The 16,142-nt window shown below is 37.0% G+C and overlaps 1 protein-coding gene across 1 annotated transcript; it reads left to right on the top strand.

Moving 5' to 3' along the window:
- Nucleotides 1-2,340: 2,340 nt before the first annotated feature.
- On the top strand, nucleotides 2,341-15,899 carry ENAM (enamelin; the record flags this gene model as incomplete). Its single annotated transcript, XM_079718714.1, is given in 9 exon segments — nucleotides 2,341-2,394; nucleotides 4,221-4,289; nucleotides 4,411-4,455; nucleotides 4,905-4,946; nucleotides 6,661-6,936; nucleotides 7,950-8,016; nucleotides 9,473-9,474; nucleotides 9,476-9,523; nucleotides 13,056-15,899. Coding segments are annotated over 9 exon segments (3,447 nt in total).
- Nucleotides 15,900-16,142: the final 243 nt, after the last annotated feature.

The raw sequence follows: 16,142 nt of genomic DNA, 5'->3' as shown, positions 1-16,142 counted from the left end.
TGGCTGTGCAGGGTGTTAGTTGCAGCACACGGGATCTTCATTGCGGCATGAGGGATCTTTAGTTGCGGCATGCAAACTCTTAGGTGAGGCATGCATGCAGGATCTAGTTCCCCGACCAGGGATCGAACCCAGTCGCCCTGCATTGAGAGTGTGGAGTCTTACCCACTGGACCACCAGGGAAGTCCCTTAGCTGGGTTTTTAAAACATGGATTATTTCATGACCACTAACCAGCCTTATGGCAGAGGGAACAAGGGTAAACAGAGAAGCGATCAAGTGAGGTTTAGTAGCAACTCCCAATAACCTATATGGCTAAGGCTGATAAAACTCTAGCCTCTATGTGAAGGGTACAGGCAGAAACCAGGGTCATCCAGCATCACGATTCCCATTTCATCTTCGTGAATACACTGTTCCCTCAGTGTCCTACCACTTACAAACAAATCTCAGCATACACACAGTATTGTAATTCCTATTCAGTTTCTATAAAATCAGATAAAGACAGTCAGACACTTGGAGCAGATATAACTTTGCACACTTTCTTGGACACATACAGACTTAAAAGATATTTAGAGATTAATTTAAAGTCATCTATTCCAGTGCAATTTTATTCTTTGTGGTACTAAATTCAGGGAGTTTGAGGGCTAAAAAATGCAGTGTTATTTGGCCCAAGAGGAAGGACATAGCACCTCTCATGCCTTGGAAGAACAGCACCTTGTACAACCCCTGGGTGAACTGATGTGCAGAGTCACACAAAGTAGGAACCATCTTTTGGCATCAAATTCAAAAATTCGTACTATTTAAATGCCAACATTAAAATAAGCAAATATCACCACTACAAATGGAGCCATAGGGAACAGGAGAATCTAAGTTCAGCAAAGATAACAAAGCTTGCTCTTGTCAATGAAAAGTATAATTGTCCTATTTATTTATTTAGCAGTGAAGTCTTTATTACAGAAAGTCAGATTTCTAAAAACATCCATAACATAATTCCTTCAGCGAATTTCTCAACTCCGATTTTCATGAGGTTGTATTATCACGAATAGCTGAGAGTTCATTTGTCATTTTGCCTTTCTCTTCTACAACTCTGAATCCCCAGTAACTAACCTATATTGACTTCAAGAAGAGCTCTAAGTCCTGGTAACCTTATGTAATATGAATCAAATCAAATCACTGAGTTGAATGTTGACATAACATTCCAGTTAATTTTAATTATATACTAAATATATACTAACTAAACATATTAAACTAAATACATATTTTGGCCTGCCTTTTGATCATGGTCAATGCTTTATGACAATAGCATATGGTTAATATTCATTCACCTTTGTTCCCTAAATATCTTTGCATGAACAATGTTTCTATACTTTAAAAAACCCAAATTCATCAAGGAAAGCATCTTCTAAGTCTTACTGCTGTAAGCTCATTTGCCCGGACTGTTATTATACATAATAAGAGACTTGATTTGACAGCTCCTATAATGACATATTATAAATTTTGCATTGGATGTGTTTTTTTACTTTAAACTCTTGTGATGGCAAAACCATTTTCTCAAAGCTGATTGGTTGTGCAGGTCTACAACAGTGCTTAAATGTGACCCAAGCTTTCTGAAAAGGAGGAGTCTTTTTATTTTAAGCCTTTTTGGTACAGAACGTGACATCTTCATGAAGAATTTTTGTTTCATCATTAAGATATAAATGTGTCTAGCTTCTTGAGATCTCCCTGGCTTTAGCAACTTGTAGTCATTTCCACTGTAGACCATTAAGAATATATTTCAAAGACAGGCTAGCAAAGTTCAAGTAAAAGTTATTTTTTATATGTTGGAGCTTCTAAGTGGCATTGGGTGAGTATTAGAGATTTTCAACATAATTAATATAGTTCCAAATAATGAACTTAATTCATAGATGTTGGTTGACTTCCTGATTGCATTCTTTGATGTTTGTTGATAATCAATTTTTGCACAGTAATCTTCGGATAAAACTTTAAACTTCTTGGTTTAGTTGGTGTATTTATTTTTCTTATAAGCTTTCTTCCAAACTAATTAGATCTCATTTAACACTGGGCTTTTGTACACGTCCCCATTGAGCATTCAAGTTTTGTCAACATTGCACTAAAAGTATCTCAAAATACAGTGCCTGGGTCATTTTCTCTCTGATTTAGCTTTCACCTTACTCTTAAAGCAATAGAAGATTAAGCTTGAAGAGAGTTTGAAGACTCTCTAATAAAGGTAGAGCTGAAGATTTGCTCTTAGCTTCTTCATTTATTTGTTTCATTTCTATATTTGAGTTTCTTCTCATGAAAAATCTATACTTTTCTTAAAGGCTTATGAAAATTTTGGTGAAAAAATGTTGCTGCTGCAGTGCAGGCATGAAGCCTCGTCTCCTAAGCTAGATAACCTGGTGAGTATTTTCATTTATTTTTCCTAATACAAACAGATAATATATCGAACTAAATATTGTCAGAAGTACACTTGAGAGGATAAAACACTATTTAAATATGTCAGAAGAAAAAAGAGCATCTGAGACCACAGATGGAATGTTAGAACTAAGAACTTACATAGTCATTGTATTCCATAACAATCATTATAATTTTAAAAAAAACAGCTAAGCATAGACTTTTATCCAATCATGAATTTTTAGAGATGGAAGGAATCTTAAAGTCATCCAACATAATATATTAATTTTATAAAAGAGAAAAACAGTGACATTTTATATTTGCAAAACAAAAGACCACATCTTCCTATATGAGTGTGTAGCATTATCAAGAATCTCAGTGACTGCTACTATAGAAATTAGATGGATGATTAAGCAAGATAGAAATTAAACATACAAAGGTTCCCCCAAAATCTCAGGCCATAATCTTAGAAAATAGATTTAGGAAAGCATTCACCAGTATTCTCCTTATTAACTTCCTTGTGTTGTTGTAGCCTGTACTAAGCACACTTGTTTCAGTTATTTTTAATTCTCTACAATGCTATGATTCTGAAAACCTTTAATTGGTAGGAAAGACATTTACATATTACTGCTTCCTTTGTTAATTACACTCTCCCAATTTCTCTGATATATAAAAGGTAACTGTTTAAACCTACAGTTTAAGAAAATGATGACGTGTCCTCTAGTTATATTGCTTCTGTGGAAAGCAAGTAGAAGGGTGAGCATTGGCTCAAATCACTACTAGGTGCATTTCATGCCCAGAAAATGAAAGAAGAAACAAAAGGAATGAGCAAATACTGGTGTCTATATCCTGGTTACTAAGCTAGGAATTGTCTTGCATCTGATAAACCATGAAAATATATCATTCTGATTAAAACCTTTATTTTTGTCTATTGTATATGCAAGTGGAAGAGTTTTCTTAAGGAGTTACCCAAGTAAATGCTTTAGAAGAAACCTTGTTCAAAGATGTAAATACAAGTATTAATTATACAAGCCTTGCAAAATTAACTAGAGTGGGATAAATAAAATCCATGAAAACAATCTCCAAACTTCATATTTGTCTATAGTTTCTATCTTTTCCTCTATGTATAATCAAAGTGTCTAACAAAGAGATAAATTTATAGATTTTCTTATTTTATCCCATTTCTTTTACCAGACCTTGAGCAGAAGTGATTTGTAAAAAGATTAAATAATAACAATAATAATAATAGAAACAACAATAGCAGAAAGAAGAAAAGCATAGATTCTAAAATATTCCAGTGTATATAACAAGCCTTTTTATAATGGAATATAGTCTATAGAACCTTAGAAAGTAGCTCAAAGTACTGATTTTGGATTGTCTCATCACTGGGACTGAGATTATCCTGAACAGTGAATATAGTTAGACACTACTATGACTTTCTAAACCAGCCTAGCAACTAGAAATTCAAAATCACCAATATTCATATTTTTCAAGATAAACTCCTAATTTCTAATTTTCATATTCCAGTGCTATGAGCCATCTTTTCAAGCATCAATGTTTTCTCTGTCTCTCTCTTTCTCTCTCTCTCTCTCTCCCTCTCTTACTTTTATCTTTCCTTTTTAACTGACCCTTTTGGCAGCTGAGAACAGTACCAGGTAATAACTATCTAATAGTTTCTTAATGTAAAATAAACATGGCAGCAGAGGTCCCTTTCACTGTGTATATCAGTGTTCTCCTTGACAGGCAGGTGGGCTAGTGCCTGGCTAAGTACCAAGTGCCCCCAGCAGAATTATTTCACAGTTCAAAAATAAAATCCAGTTTTGTATTCCAGGTACCAAGTGGAAAAATGAAGGTTCTCCTGGTCTTTCTAGGTCTGCTTTGTTATTCCATAGCTATGCCAGTGAGTATTAAAAAAATTTAGGACTTTTCTTTATGTTCTATTGTTGCATAGCTTGGGGACAATTCCTGGGCTTATTTCAATTGATGTTCTGAATTTGTCACAAATATTCTCTCATTTCCAGATGCAAATGCCCCAAATGCCTGGATTTAGCAGTAAAAGTGAGGAGGTATGTATGTTCAGTCTCAGGAGAGACATTTTCCAGAGCCCTGTCCTGAGAGTTCATTTAAAAAGAAGAATATTAGGGAGTTCCCTGGTTGCATAGTGGTTAGGATTCTGGGCTTTCAATGCCAGGCCCAGATTCAGTCCCTAGTCAGGGAACTGAGATTCCGCAAGCTGCAGGTGCTGCCAAAAAATAAAAAATAAAAAGGAGAATACTGGAAAACTTTCTGATATATAAAATTTCTTATGAAAGAGGTAGAGAGACTCTACCTCTTAAACTCTCAAATCATAGTGCCATAGAAGGCTTTTAAATTTCATTACTTATTTTAAATTCATGCATAACTAGTAAAAGACATTATGACTGTTATATCTAAAAATCAGAAACTTATTTCTTGTGATTTCATTGAATAAAAAATTTTCACTTTGTGCCACATAAATGGATTCCTTCTGTCACAGATGATGCGCTATGGTCACTTCAACTTTATGAACTCCCCACCTGTAAGTTCCACTTTATATTATTTCTAATGATTTCTTGTTTATATACAGATAGTTATAAGGTTTGTCTTAGCTAATAAAGACACCAATCATTATTCACATGTTTTAATTAACCATTATAAGAGTTTCAAGGAAAAAAAATTATTTCACCTAACCCCTTACACCAAATTTTCTTCTTATTCATTAATATTGTACTTTCATGTAGATAAAAAGCATTTATTAATTACACTGCTTCTTTATATCTGAGAAAAATTTGTTCTGGGAAAAGACTACACAAGATATATTTACAAATAATGAGAACAAAAAATAGCATAAGTAAATACTGGGAGGAGGATAAAGTTTTATTTGGATTATCTTGAAAGATAACACTAAAATTATGAAATAAGTTTTTGTCTAATTTTTAAAATTTAGCTTATACTTCCCACTATGTGCTAACTCTTAGAACTAACTAATAATGAACGTATTATTAGTTGAATCTTCTGGCATAATTTTTCTGAAAAAATTGTATGATAGTACAGTAATACTATATGTTACTTTTGACTTTTGTAACATGATCATGAGACCCATTGGGGGGAAAAATCAAGGACTTCATCAATTTTCCCTTAATCTTTTTCATTCAAGTCATTCTCTTTTAAAGCCCCTCACCTAAAATCATCATCGTTGTCAATTTTCTCATCTTTATCTTTTGATAGGCCCAACTTTTCAAACTCTCATTCTCAGTTTTAGCAACTTTGCCAGTGATTTGAAATTTTTACCAACTTAATTGTCATGAAATCCTACATCTTAATGCAAGATTTGCCATTTCACCTTCCATCAATCCACATGGCATTTGCACGGTATTGTGTGTGTATCATCCATAGACAGTGAGAGACTGATTAATGAAGCCTGGAGATAGAGACTGGTGTTAAGTCAGAGAGGGAATGTTTGAATGGGAACTACTGTTGTAAGAGGTCAATTCATATATTAGCATTTTCAGATTATAACTACTTTTGCTTTCCTGCCAACCTTGTAATTGTGGAGATTTTCATAATGAAAATGGAATTAATGAGGATTCATCTGTAATCGAGAAGCATAGGCCCCATATAAGGATATTTACACACATAAAATTTTTACTCTTTCTCTTTTTTTTTAACACTCTCACTTCCTTTGTCTTCTTTTTGCTCTTTCTCCTCTTCATCCAGCCTGTAACAAGTCACAGGAATTTTGAACTTGATATCAACTCCTCTGTAACTTGTACACTCGTACGCTTCTTACCTGAGTCAGGGCTTCAGAGTTAGAAAATTATAAGCTGAATTCTTTAACTGAAATTTCTCACCTAATTCTGCCTTTTGCTTTGTTTCATTGGTTTTCTGAAAGACTGAAATTCATTTCTGTAAGAAAACATGTAAAGAAATGCTAGCTTGGGGGGTGAGAGGGAGGTCCAAGAGGGAGGGGATATACGTATACATATAGCTGATTCACTTCGTTGTACAGTGGAAACCAACGCAACATTGTAAAGCAACTATACTCCAATTTAAAAAAAAAAAACAAAAATAAAAAGTATAAGAGAGCATTAAAAGAAAAATGCTAGCTAAAGAGCTTGAAGCTTCCATTGTTGACTTAAGCTTCATAGGCCTTTTAAGATCCTGGACTGAGTTTTAGAGAATGACAGAAGATGGTGGGGAGAGCTGGAGTACCAGCACTCATGCGATTTTACTGTTATTTACTACCCTTGCAGATGGCACACCTGGGTCCCTTGTATGGAAATGGTATGCAGCTCCCTCAGCTCTTCCTGTCGTACCAGATGCCCATGTGGCCTCAGCCACCACCCAACAAGAAGCGCCTACAGAAACCTTCATCTCCCTCAGCACCCAAACACCAGAGCAAGACTGATCAAGCCCCAGAGACCCAGAAACCCAACCAGCCTCAACTAAAACAGCCCCTACCGGAGCATCCTTTAAGGCAGCCATCACCCACCCCAACTCAGCCCCAAGAGGAAACCCAGATACCTCAGGTGAGGCTTGCCCAGCAAAATTCCAAACCAGAGTCATAAATGACCTCAGAGAGCTTTGGAGGGCCATGCCACCCCCACAAACACACTTCCTCCAATGCTCCTCAACACGGATACTGCTATGTACAAAACAGAATCATTAGTTTGGACACTTTCTTCCAAGGTGATGCTGTCACCACACATCCAAAACTGCCTGGCGAGTCTATTCTAGCCTTCATTTAATGAAAAATTACCCAAATACTGTTGAGAAGCTCCTTTTAAAATACAGAGGCAACAGGGTATAAACATGAGCACCAATAGAAAAGTCAGGGAACAGAGATTCGAATTCTACCCTGGCCCTTATTAGTTGTATGATCTTGAGCAAGTCACTTTGCCTTTCTAGGCTCCAGGTTCATCATGAGTAAATGGAATGTTCTCTAAGTCCCTTCCAGATCTACGCTTCAATTATCTAAAATATTGCTCTGAAAGTTAACACTGCTTCCAGGACTTCAGGATAGCATAAATGTAGTCCTGACTTAAAGCAAGAAGACAGGCAGATGGTTTCTCAAGATCTCATCCATCATGGAGCTTCTAAAATGTTGTCTTGAGTCGATTAGCCTTCATTATCAGACCTATTATAGCTGTAGAGAATACAAATTTGAATGAAAAGACACTCCTGGCTTTGAATCCTGGCTTCAATCATTTACCAGCTCTGAGATTTGGGGCAAGTGACTCAATTTCTCTGAACCTCAGAATCTTAAGTGAAATGAGAATAATAATAGCACATATCTTCTACAGTTATGTGAGGATTAAATGAGCTTACTAGTATAAAATTCTCAGCACATTACCTAGAACATAAGTGCTCAATAATACTAATTGTTATTATTATTATTATCTCTGCCCTTAAAAAATTCACAGTTTAATACAAAGGAAGATGTAGACTTACAAGTTCCAAATAATTGTCTTTAATAAGTTTGTTTCATTTTTCATTTACTCTTCTCATTTCCACATCACTCTGATTCTTTTGTTCTTTCTAGGCATTCCCACCATTCGGCAATGGGCTATCTCCCTATCAACAGCCACCGTGGCATGTTCCACATTTGAGTTATTTTCCTTTAAACTAGAATTGAAAAATAATATTAGCATGCTGTATCTCAAACTAATTTGAGTTCATACATTCTAAATGGAATGCCATATGCCAATCAGTAGAGAATATGAAACAAAATCATCACATCAGTAATCATGTAGGAAAGAATTTTTTAATTGGATTTTTTACTCAAATTGTTGAAATGAACATAGCCTAAATCATCCAACACTACTACTAACTTAGATAATGAATTAATTTCAAAAGGTTGTGCTCCTTCACTACTATTCCTCACCCAAGAGATGAGAAAGAGATGAGAAAACACAAAGATTATCCTCATTTAATGTAATGGGGAAATTGGGACAAAATGGAGTTTGAAAACTATGATTAGACTAAGATCCTTCCATAATGTCTTATTATTTCTAGACAAAGATATTTCATTGTAAAGAATCTTGCAAAATAATAATTATAGGAATCCTTTAAAGGTTAAAATCATTAAAATAAAACAATGTTGAAATTGCATGACAAGCATTTAAAATATGAATCGCAAAATAAACTAATGAACTAAAGAAATATTAATGGTCAGTTGCAGTTAAACTAACAAAAACAACATCAATAAATATTTGATGACTCTTCATTTAGCTTTGGCATTGGTTTTTCTTGTCTACAACTCTATAACCAAGAAGGCTTCTTATAACCAAGGAACAATTCATTTCAAGCAGTAAAAGTTTCTTATTTCTTTTTCCTTATAAGAGTGACATCCTTTTTACTGGCAATACTGAACTAAGAAAATGAAGGCAGTACCAGGTGAAGATTTAAAAAAGAGATGAACATGATTCTCTTGCTGAAATATCTATTAATCTCATCTATGTAGAACTTCTGTGGGAGACGAATTGCTTTTTGAAACCCTCCCACTATGCTTTTCTCAACCTTCCTATGAGCAGAAACCCAACCTCCTAGTTTTATTAGGAAAATAAACCTTGGTTTTGACTATAAAAATATTTTAGTAATAATCCAGGAAGGATTGTCAGTTTGTCACCTTAAATGTAAACATTCAAAAAATAACATCATTATTTAATCTCAATTATTAGATATTCTAATATAGATGTTTGGATCCTAATAGCACTCAAATCTTTCTCTCTCTCTCTCTGTGTGTGTGTGTGTGTGTGTGCGTGTGTGTGCACGTGCACGCGTTTATTGGTGATGGGGCAGGACGACTGCCAGGAGATGCAGCCACACATGGTATTTTCTGTAAGATAAACTGGGATCCAGCTGAAGGCTTTGTATTTACCAGAATTCACTGATGGTTATGTCATAATTATTAATAGCTAGATTTTAAGAGCTAATGGCTCAGAAGCTAAAAGCCACCAACAGTGCTAACGCTGACTTGAACTATTTTTTAAAATCTTGAGTTTTACAATCAAATGGCAGTACAGAAAGTGGTTTTCTCTGTGTTCATTGTTTTTCACCTTTCAGAGGGTACCACCAGGTTATGGAAGTCCACCAGTCAGCAATGAAGAAGGTGGGGTAAGTACAAGCAAAGCTACATTCCTCATTAGGAATTACAATATGAAAATCTCTGCTTTTTTTTTATCCTTATCTAATAAGAAAGTTAAAATCCAACACATGAACCTGTAGCTCAAGCACCCGTGATTTTTAAAAAGTGAAACAAACCAAGCAAGTAATCTAAAATAAAATAAATGTGATATATCATTTCTCCTCTACATGTATAGAAATCAATCTCTCTCTCTCTCTCTCTCTCAGAAGGCTAACTTACTAACCTTTGCTCAAGGTTGATGCTGGACTCTAACCAGTGATGGAACTAGTCAACAGGAACGAAGTAAATCTGTCTCAGAATGTTATCCCCAGAAGGGAATTAAGTAATCATCTAATGACTTCATTGTACAAATAAATTGAAGCCAAGAGAAGTTAAATTACTATTCAGTTTTACCTACTGAGTTAGAGGATAAACTGGACCCAGAATCCAAGTGTTCTGATACCCTATCCAATAGCTTTTTTAGTACACCACACTAGGAGAGGGGCCAAATGCAGTGATACACTATTTAAGTATTCTAGCAATGTGTCATCAAAAAAAGCCATTGTAGTGATTGTCGCACAGTACCCCACCCCTGGAGTGTACTTCCTCTTTTTCCCTAAATATGTGATATGTCCTCAGTGAAATGTGGAAACCTGATAGTTCTAGGGGGAGAGGCTGAGGGGCGGGTAGTTAAAATAATGACATTGAAAATTCCTGTTCACTAATGGCATAAGGTGCTTTCAGATATATCATTGTGAAATAATCCCAAATGATATTCAGATAAATGCATTCAACCTGGAAATGGGCACTTCAATTTTTTTTTAATTTTTATTGTGGTATAGTTGGTTTACAATGTTGTGTTAGTTTCAGGTGTAGAGCAAAGTGAATCTGTTATATATATGCATATATATACTCTTTTTTAGGTTCTTTTCCCATGTAGGCCATTACAGAGTATTGAGTAGAGTTCCCTGTGCTATACAGTATGTCTTTATTAGTTATCTGTTTTATATATAGTCGTGTGTATATGTCAATCCCAGTCTTCCAATTTATCCCTCCCCCCCTTACCCTCTGGTAACCATAAGTTTATTTTCTACATCTGTGACTCTATTTCTGTTTTGTAGATAAGTTCATTTGTACCCTTTTTTTTAGATTCCACATATAAGCGGTATCACATGATATTTGTCGTTCTCTGCTTTGACTTACTTCACTCAGTATGACAGTCTCTAGGTCCATCCATGTTGCTGCAAATGCCATTATTTCATTCTTTTGGACATTTAGGTTGCTTCCATGTCCTGGTTATTGTAAATATGGGCACTTCAAATTTTTACAAACATTTCATGAGAGAGTGAAAGAGGATGACCCAGGCAATTTGCATAGGTATTAACAAATCTGCATTCCACCTCTCGGGGACACTGCCTGATTTCCTGCATGCTGTCCAAGACATATCCTCACCCATCCGTCTCTTCATCTCTATACACAAGTAGGGATAAAAATACTTTTTCTTTAGATTGTATTTTTTTAAAGAAAAACTAAATGACCTAAATGCCACATGTGTGTCTAACAAACATACTGACACTGCTCATGATGACTGCATCATTCATTAACAAACATTTATTAAGCACTTCCCACTGTGCTAGGTACTGGGGAAAACAAAGATGAGAAGAATGTTTTCACTCAAAGACTTCACATGGGAAAGTCAAGTGGGAGAATCCCAGAAAAATAAGCAACTGAAATTCAGTGGGATAATTGTTAAAGCAGAAGCCTATACTGCTGTGGACACCTGAGAGTAGAGCCTAATTCTGCCTAAGAAAACCAGGACAGAGAAGGGAGCATTCAAGCTGAGTCCTGAAGATGAATCAAGTTCTCCAGGAGGGATAAATGTATAGGCAAAGAGAAAGTTCAATCTGAAGAAGCTATGTGCAAAGGCACTGAAACATAGAGTACTCAGAGAACTAAAAGTAGTTGTTTTTTAATTATTATTTATTGTAGTAAGAACACTTAACATGAGATCTACCCTCCCAACAAATTCTGAAGTATACAATACAATATTGTTGCCTATAGGTACAATGTTCTACAGCAGATCTTATTCATCTTGCTTAACTGAACCGTTAAGACCGTTGATTAGCAACTCCCCATTCCCCCTCCCCCTAGCCCCTGGCAATCACCATTCTACTCTTTGATTCTATGAATGTGACTGTTTTAGATACCTCATAAAATGGAATCATGCAGCATTCATCTTTCTGTGACTGGCTTACTTCACTTACCAAAACGTCCTCAAGGTTCATCTATGTTGGTGCATATTGCAGAGTTTCCTTCTTTTTTAAGGTCATTGTGAATAGTGCTGCAAGTAGTGTGATTTACAGCCGCATAAACTACAAGGGGGAGGAAATGAGGCTGGATATAATTGCTACGGGCCAGATGATTATTTAAAATAATTATTATCTTTATTAATATTATATATTATCAGGCACTTAGTAAGTACTAGGCACTGAGCTTTATATATGTTACCTCACTTGATTCTCATGATAACCTATGAGGTAGATATTATTTTATTATCTCCATTTTACAAATGAATAAACTGAGGTTAGCCCAGAGTCATACTATTAGTACTGGTGGAATAGGGATTTTAACCCATATTTGTCTAGAGTCCCACTCTTTGGCACCATGCTTTGTATGTTATGCTCTGGGTTTAGAGTTTGTCCTGTAAGGTAAGGGCAACTTTAATTAATATTTAAGGAGGAAAGTGACAGAACTTTCCCACATACCCACCCCCAACCTCCACTACTCTGATGGCAATGGAGAGGCAGGATTATAGGAAAGTAAAATTATATCCAGAGTAACCAGTAAGAAAACTGTTGCAATAGTTCAGGGGTATTGGGGATAAAGGAGGAGGAGATAAAGATGAAAGTTTAGATTTTATAAGATTTGGTCATTAATTATCTGGGGGAAATAAAGGAGAGAGTGGAAACTTGGGAAACTGGGTATATAGTGGTGAATTCTGCTTAGATATAGAATATTAGAGAATGAGGTTCTGGGGGAAATGAGTCCAGTCTGGGTACATTCAATTGGAGATACTCATAAACTCTTTAGTGTAGCAGTCTTTCTGTCTCAACCTCAGGAGAGAATCATGTGCCAGAGTTATGGCTTTAGGAGTCACTGGCATGTATCTGTATTGAAAGAACTGGACTGCAATAGATTGATCAGAGCAGGTGTGCAAAATGAGAACAAAAGAATAAGGTGGATAGAGGATGGAATGCTAAAAAAAAAACAAGAAGAACTTAGATTTAGAATCCAGGCCTAGGAAGAGAAAACTGAAAAGTAATGGTCAGAGAGTAAGAGTACCAGAAGGAAGAAGGGTCATGGAAACCAAGGAGGAATTAAATTTCAAGAAAGAAAGCATAGCCAAAGGTGATTTAAAAATTATGTGGCCAATAAGATTTTTACTATCACTTTTTAAAATTCCAGGCAGCACCATGGTGGGAAACAAAGAGTAATTATCAATTTCCATCTTCTTCCCTACAGAATCCTTATTTTGGATATTTTGGATATCATGGATTTGGGGGCCATCCTCCTTATTATTCAGAAGAGATGTTTGAACAAGATTTTGAAAAACCAAAAGAAAAAGATACTCCTAAAACAGAGAGTTCAGCCACTGATCCTTTGGCTAATTCAACAGTTCCTGAAACTAATTCTACCCAGTCAAATGCACCCAATCCCAGAGGGAGTCAGGGTGGAAATGACACCAGCCTAACAGGAAACAGTGTCCAGGGGTCTAACACTGTGAGCAATCCTACAGCTCAAAACAGCCCTGCCGTAAATGTTTCAGGCCAGGGAGTTCTAAGAAGTCAAACCCCACGGGGACTAAGTCAGACAAATATTCATGAAAATTATCCAAATCCTAATATCCGAAGTTTTCCTACAGGAAGACAATGGCGACCTACTGGCACCGCTATGGGGCACAGACGTAATGGGCCTTTTTACCAAAATCAACAAATTCAAAGGGGTCCCCGGTGGAACTCCTTTGCTTTGGAAGGCAAACAAGCAGTTCGTCCAGGATATCCAATATATCGCAGAGCTTATGCTTCCACTGCAAGAGGCAATTCTCCCAATTATGCAGGAAATCCAGCAAATTTCAGAAGAAAGCCTGAAGGGCCAAATATACACCCTGTGGAAACCAATGTTCCCCCTCTGGGTCCCAAACATGGTACTGTTGGTCACAATGAAAACATCCAAAATCCAAGAGAGAAGCCAGTAAGTCAAAAAGAAAGAATAGTCATTCCTACAAGGGATCCAAATGGCCCCTGGAGAAACTCTCAAGACTACAGAGTTAATAAATCAAACTATAAACTGCCTCACCCTGAGGATAACATGCTAGTCCCAAATTTTAATTCTATTGGTCAACGTGAAAACTCTTATTACCTGAGAGGAGATTCCAGAAGAGCTCCAAATTCTAATGGACAAACCCAAAGCCAGAATTTGCTCAAAGGGATTATCTTAGAGCCAAGAAGAATTCCATATGAATCAGAAATTAATCAGCCAGAATTAAAGCACAGTATATATCAGTCTGTGTACCCTGAGGGATTCCCTTCCCCTGCAAGGGAACATTTTAATGCTGGAAGAAATACTTGGAACCAACAAGAAATCTCTCCACCTTTTAAGGAAGATCTTGGAAGGCATGAAGAACACTTACCTCATCCTTCCCATGGCTCTGGAGGACGTGTTTACTACCCTGACTATAACTCCTATGATCCCAGGGAAAACTCACCATACCTTAGAAGTAATACATGGGCTGAAAGAGATGATTCTCCCAATACAATGAGGCAACCTGAAAATCCACACTATCCCATGAATACTCCAGATCCAAAAAAGACAATCCCTTATAATGAAGAAGACCCAATAGATCCAACTGGAGACGAATCTTTCCCAGGACAAAGTAAATGGGGTGTGGTGGAGTCAAGCTTTAAAGGAGACCCAACAGTGAGGCACTATGAAGGCGAGCAATATACCTCAAATCAACCAAAGGAATACCTTCCCTATTCCTTAGATAAACCATCAAAACCCAGGGAGGATTTCCCTTATGGTGAATTTTACCTCTGGAGCCCAGATGAGAATTTCCCATCATATAATACAGCTCCCACTGAACCACGGCCGGTGGAGAGCAGGGGCTATTATGCTAATAATGCCGTTGGACAAGAAGAAAGCACTATGTTTCCTTCTTGGAACTCCTGGGACCACAGGATTCAAGCCCAAGAGCAGAAAGAAAGCAAGCCATATTTTAACAGAAATTTCTGGGATCAGCCAACAAATTTACACAAAGCCCCTGCTAGTTCACCATATCAGAAAGAGAACAAGCCTTATTCCAGTGACTCCCCAGCTGGGCTTCAGAAAAATCCAATATGGCATGAAGGTGAGAATTTGAATTATGGCATGCAGATCACTAGGTTACATTTACCAGAGAGAGAACATTTGGCTTTCCCAGACTTAATTCCTCCAAGTTACCCAGCAGGTCAAAAAGGAGCACATTTATTTCACCTAAGCCAGAGAGGCCCCTGCTGTGTTGGTGGCTCCACAGGTCCCAAGGACAATCCACTTGCTCTACAAGACTACACTCTATCTTTTGGTCTTGCACCAGGGGAGAACCAAGACACCAGCCCTGTGTATACAGAAGACAGTCATACTAAGCATGTAAGACATACTATCTCCCCGACAAGCATCCTACCTGGCCAAAGAAACAGTTCAGAAAAAAGACTGCCTGGAGAAAGTCAAAACCCAAGTCCTTTCAGAGATGACATGTCCACTCTGAAGAGGAACACACCATGTTCTATAAATCAGTTGGGCCAAAGGGGAATTATGCCCTTTCCTGAAACCAGTTCCCTTCAATCAAAGAATACACCTTGCCTCAAAAGTGATCTTGGAGGAGAAGGAAACATTTTGGAACAAATATTTGAAGGCAACCAGCTCAATGAAAGAACTGTTGATCTTACTCCTGAGCAGCTTGTTATTGATACACCTGACGAAGGTCCCAAGCCAGAAGGAATTCCAAGTGAAGTGCAAGGAAATGAGGGTGAAAGGCAGCAGAGACCATCTAGCATCCTACAGTTACCATGTTTTGCCTCCAAATTAACAAAGTATCACACCTCCAGCACTGGAACTCCATCTAGCGTTGGAAGGCAAGGCTCATTTGATGGGGATCCAATTACGCCTACTGAAATTCCTAACTCATTAGCTGAGTTAGCTACCAGGGCACAGTTTCAGAATATAAATGCAGACCCACTTAATGCAGATGAGCACACTGTATTTGATTCTCTTCAAGTAGGGACCAATCCACAGGACCAGGTGCAAGACTGCTTACTACTTCAGGCCTAGGAATTATCTCAATCAAGCATTCTTTGGGGAAGGAAAATACCTGCTATTCTACAGTGCTTTCCAGACATTCTTCCCCCAAGATTTGATAAGTATCTCACCTTCTTGGCGATCCTTAAGTTTTTCCCCATTCCAGCAATAGGAGGTTGGGGCTCTGGGAGTTGCTAGATCCAGTATTGTCACCAATTAGCACAGACTTAAAAAAAAAAAAAAAAAAAAAAACAGGAAGGCTATGACCATCAGTGC

This window comes from Hyperoodon ampullatus (assembly GCF_949752795.1).
Source record: "Hyperoodon ampullatus genome assembly, chromosome: 1".
In the NCBI taxonomy this organism is placed as follows: Eukaryota; Metazoa; Chordata; class Mammalia; order Artiodactyla; family Ziphiidae; genus Hyperoodon; species Hyperoodon ampullatus.
The sequence above is the reverse complement of the archived record's forward strand: the minus strand, read 5'-3'. Positions and strand labels throughout refer to the sequence as shown.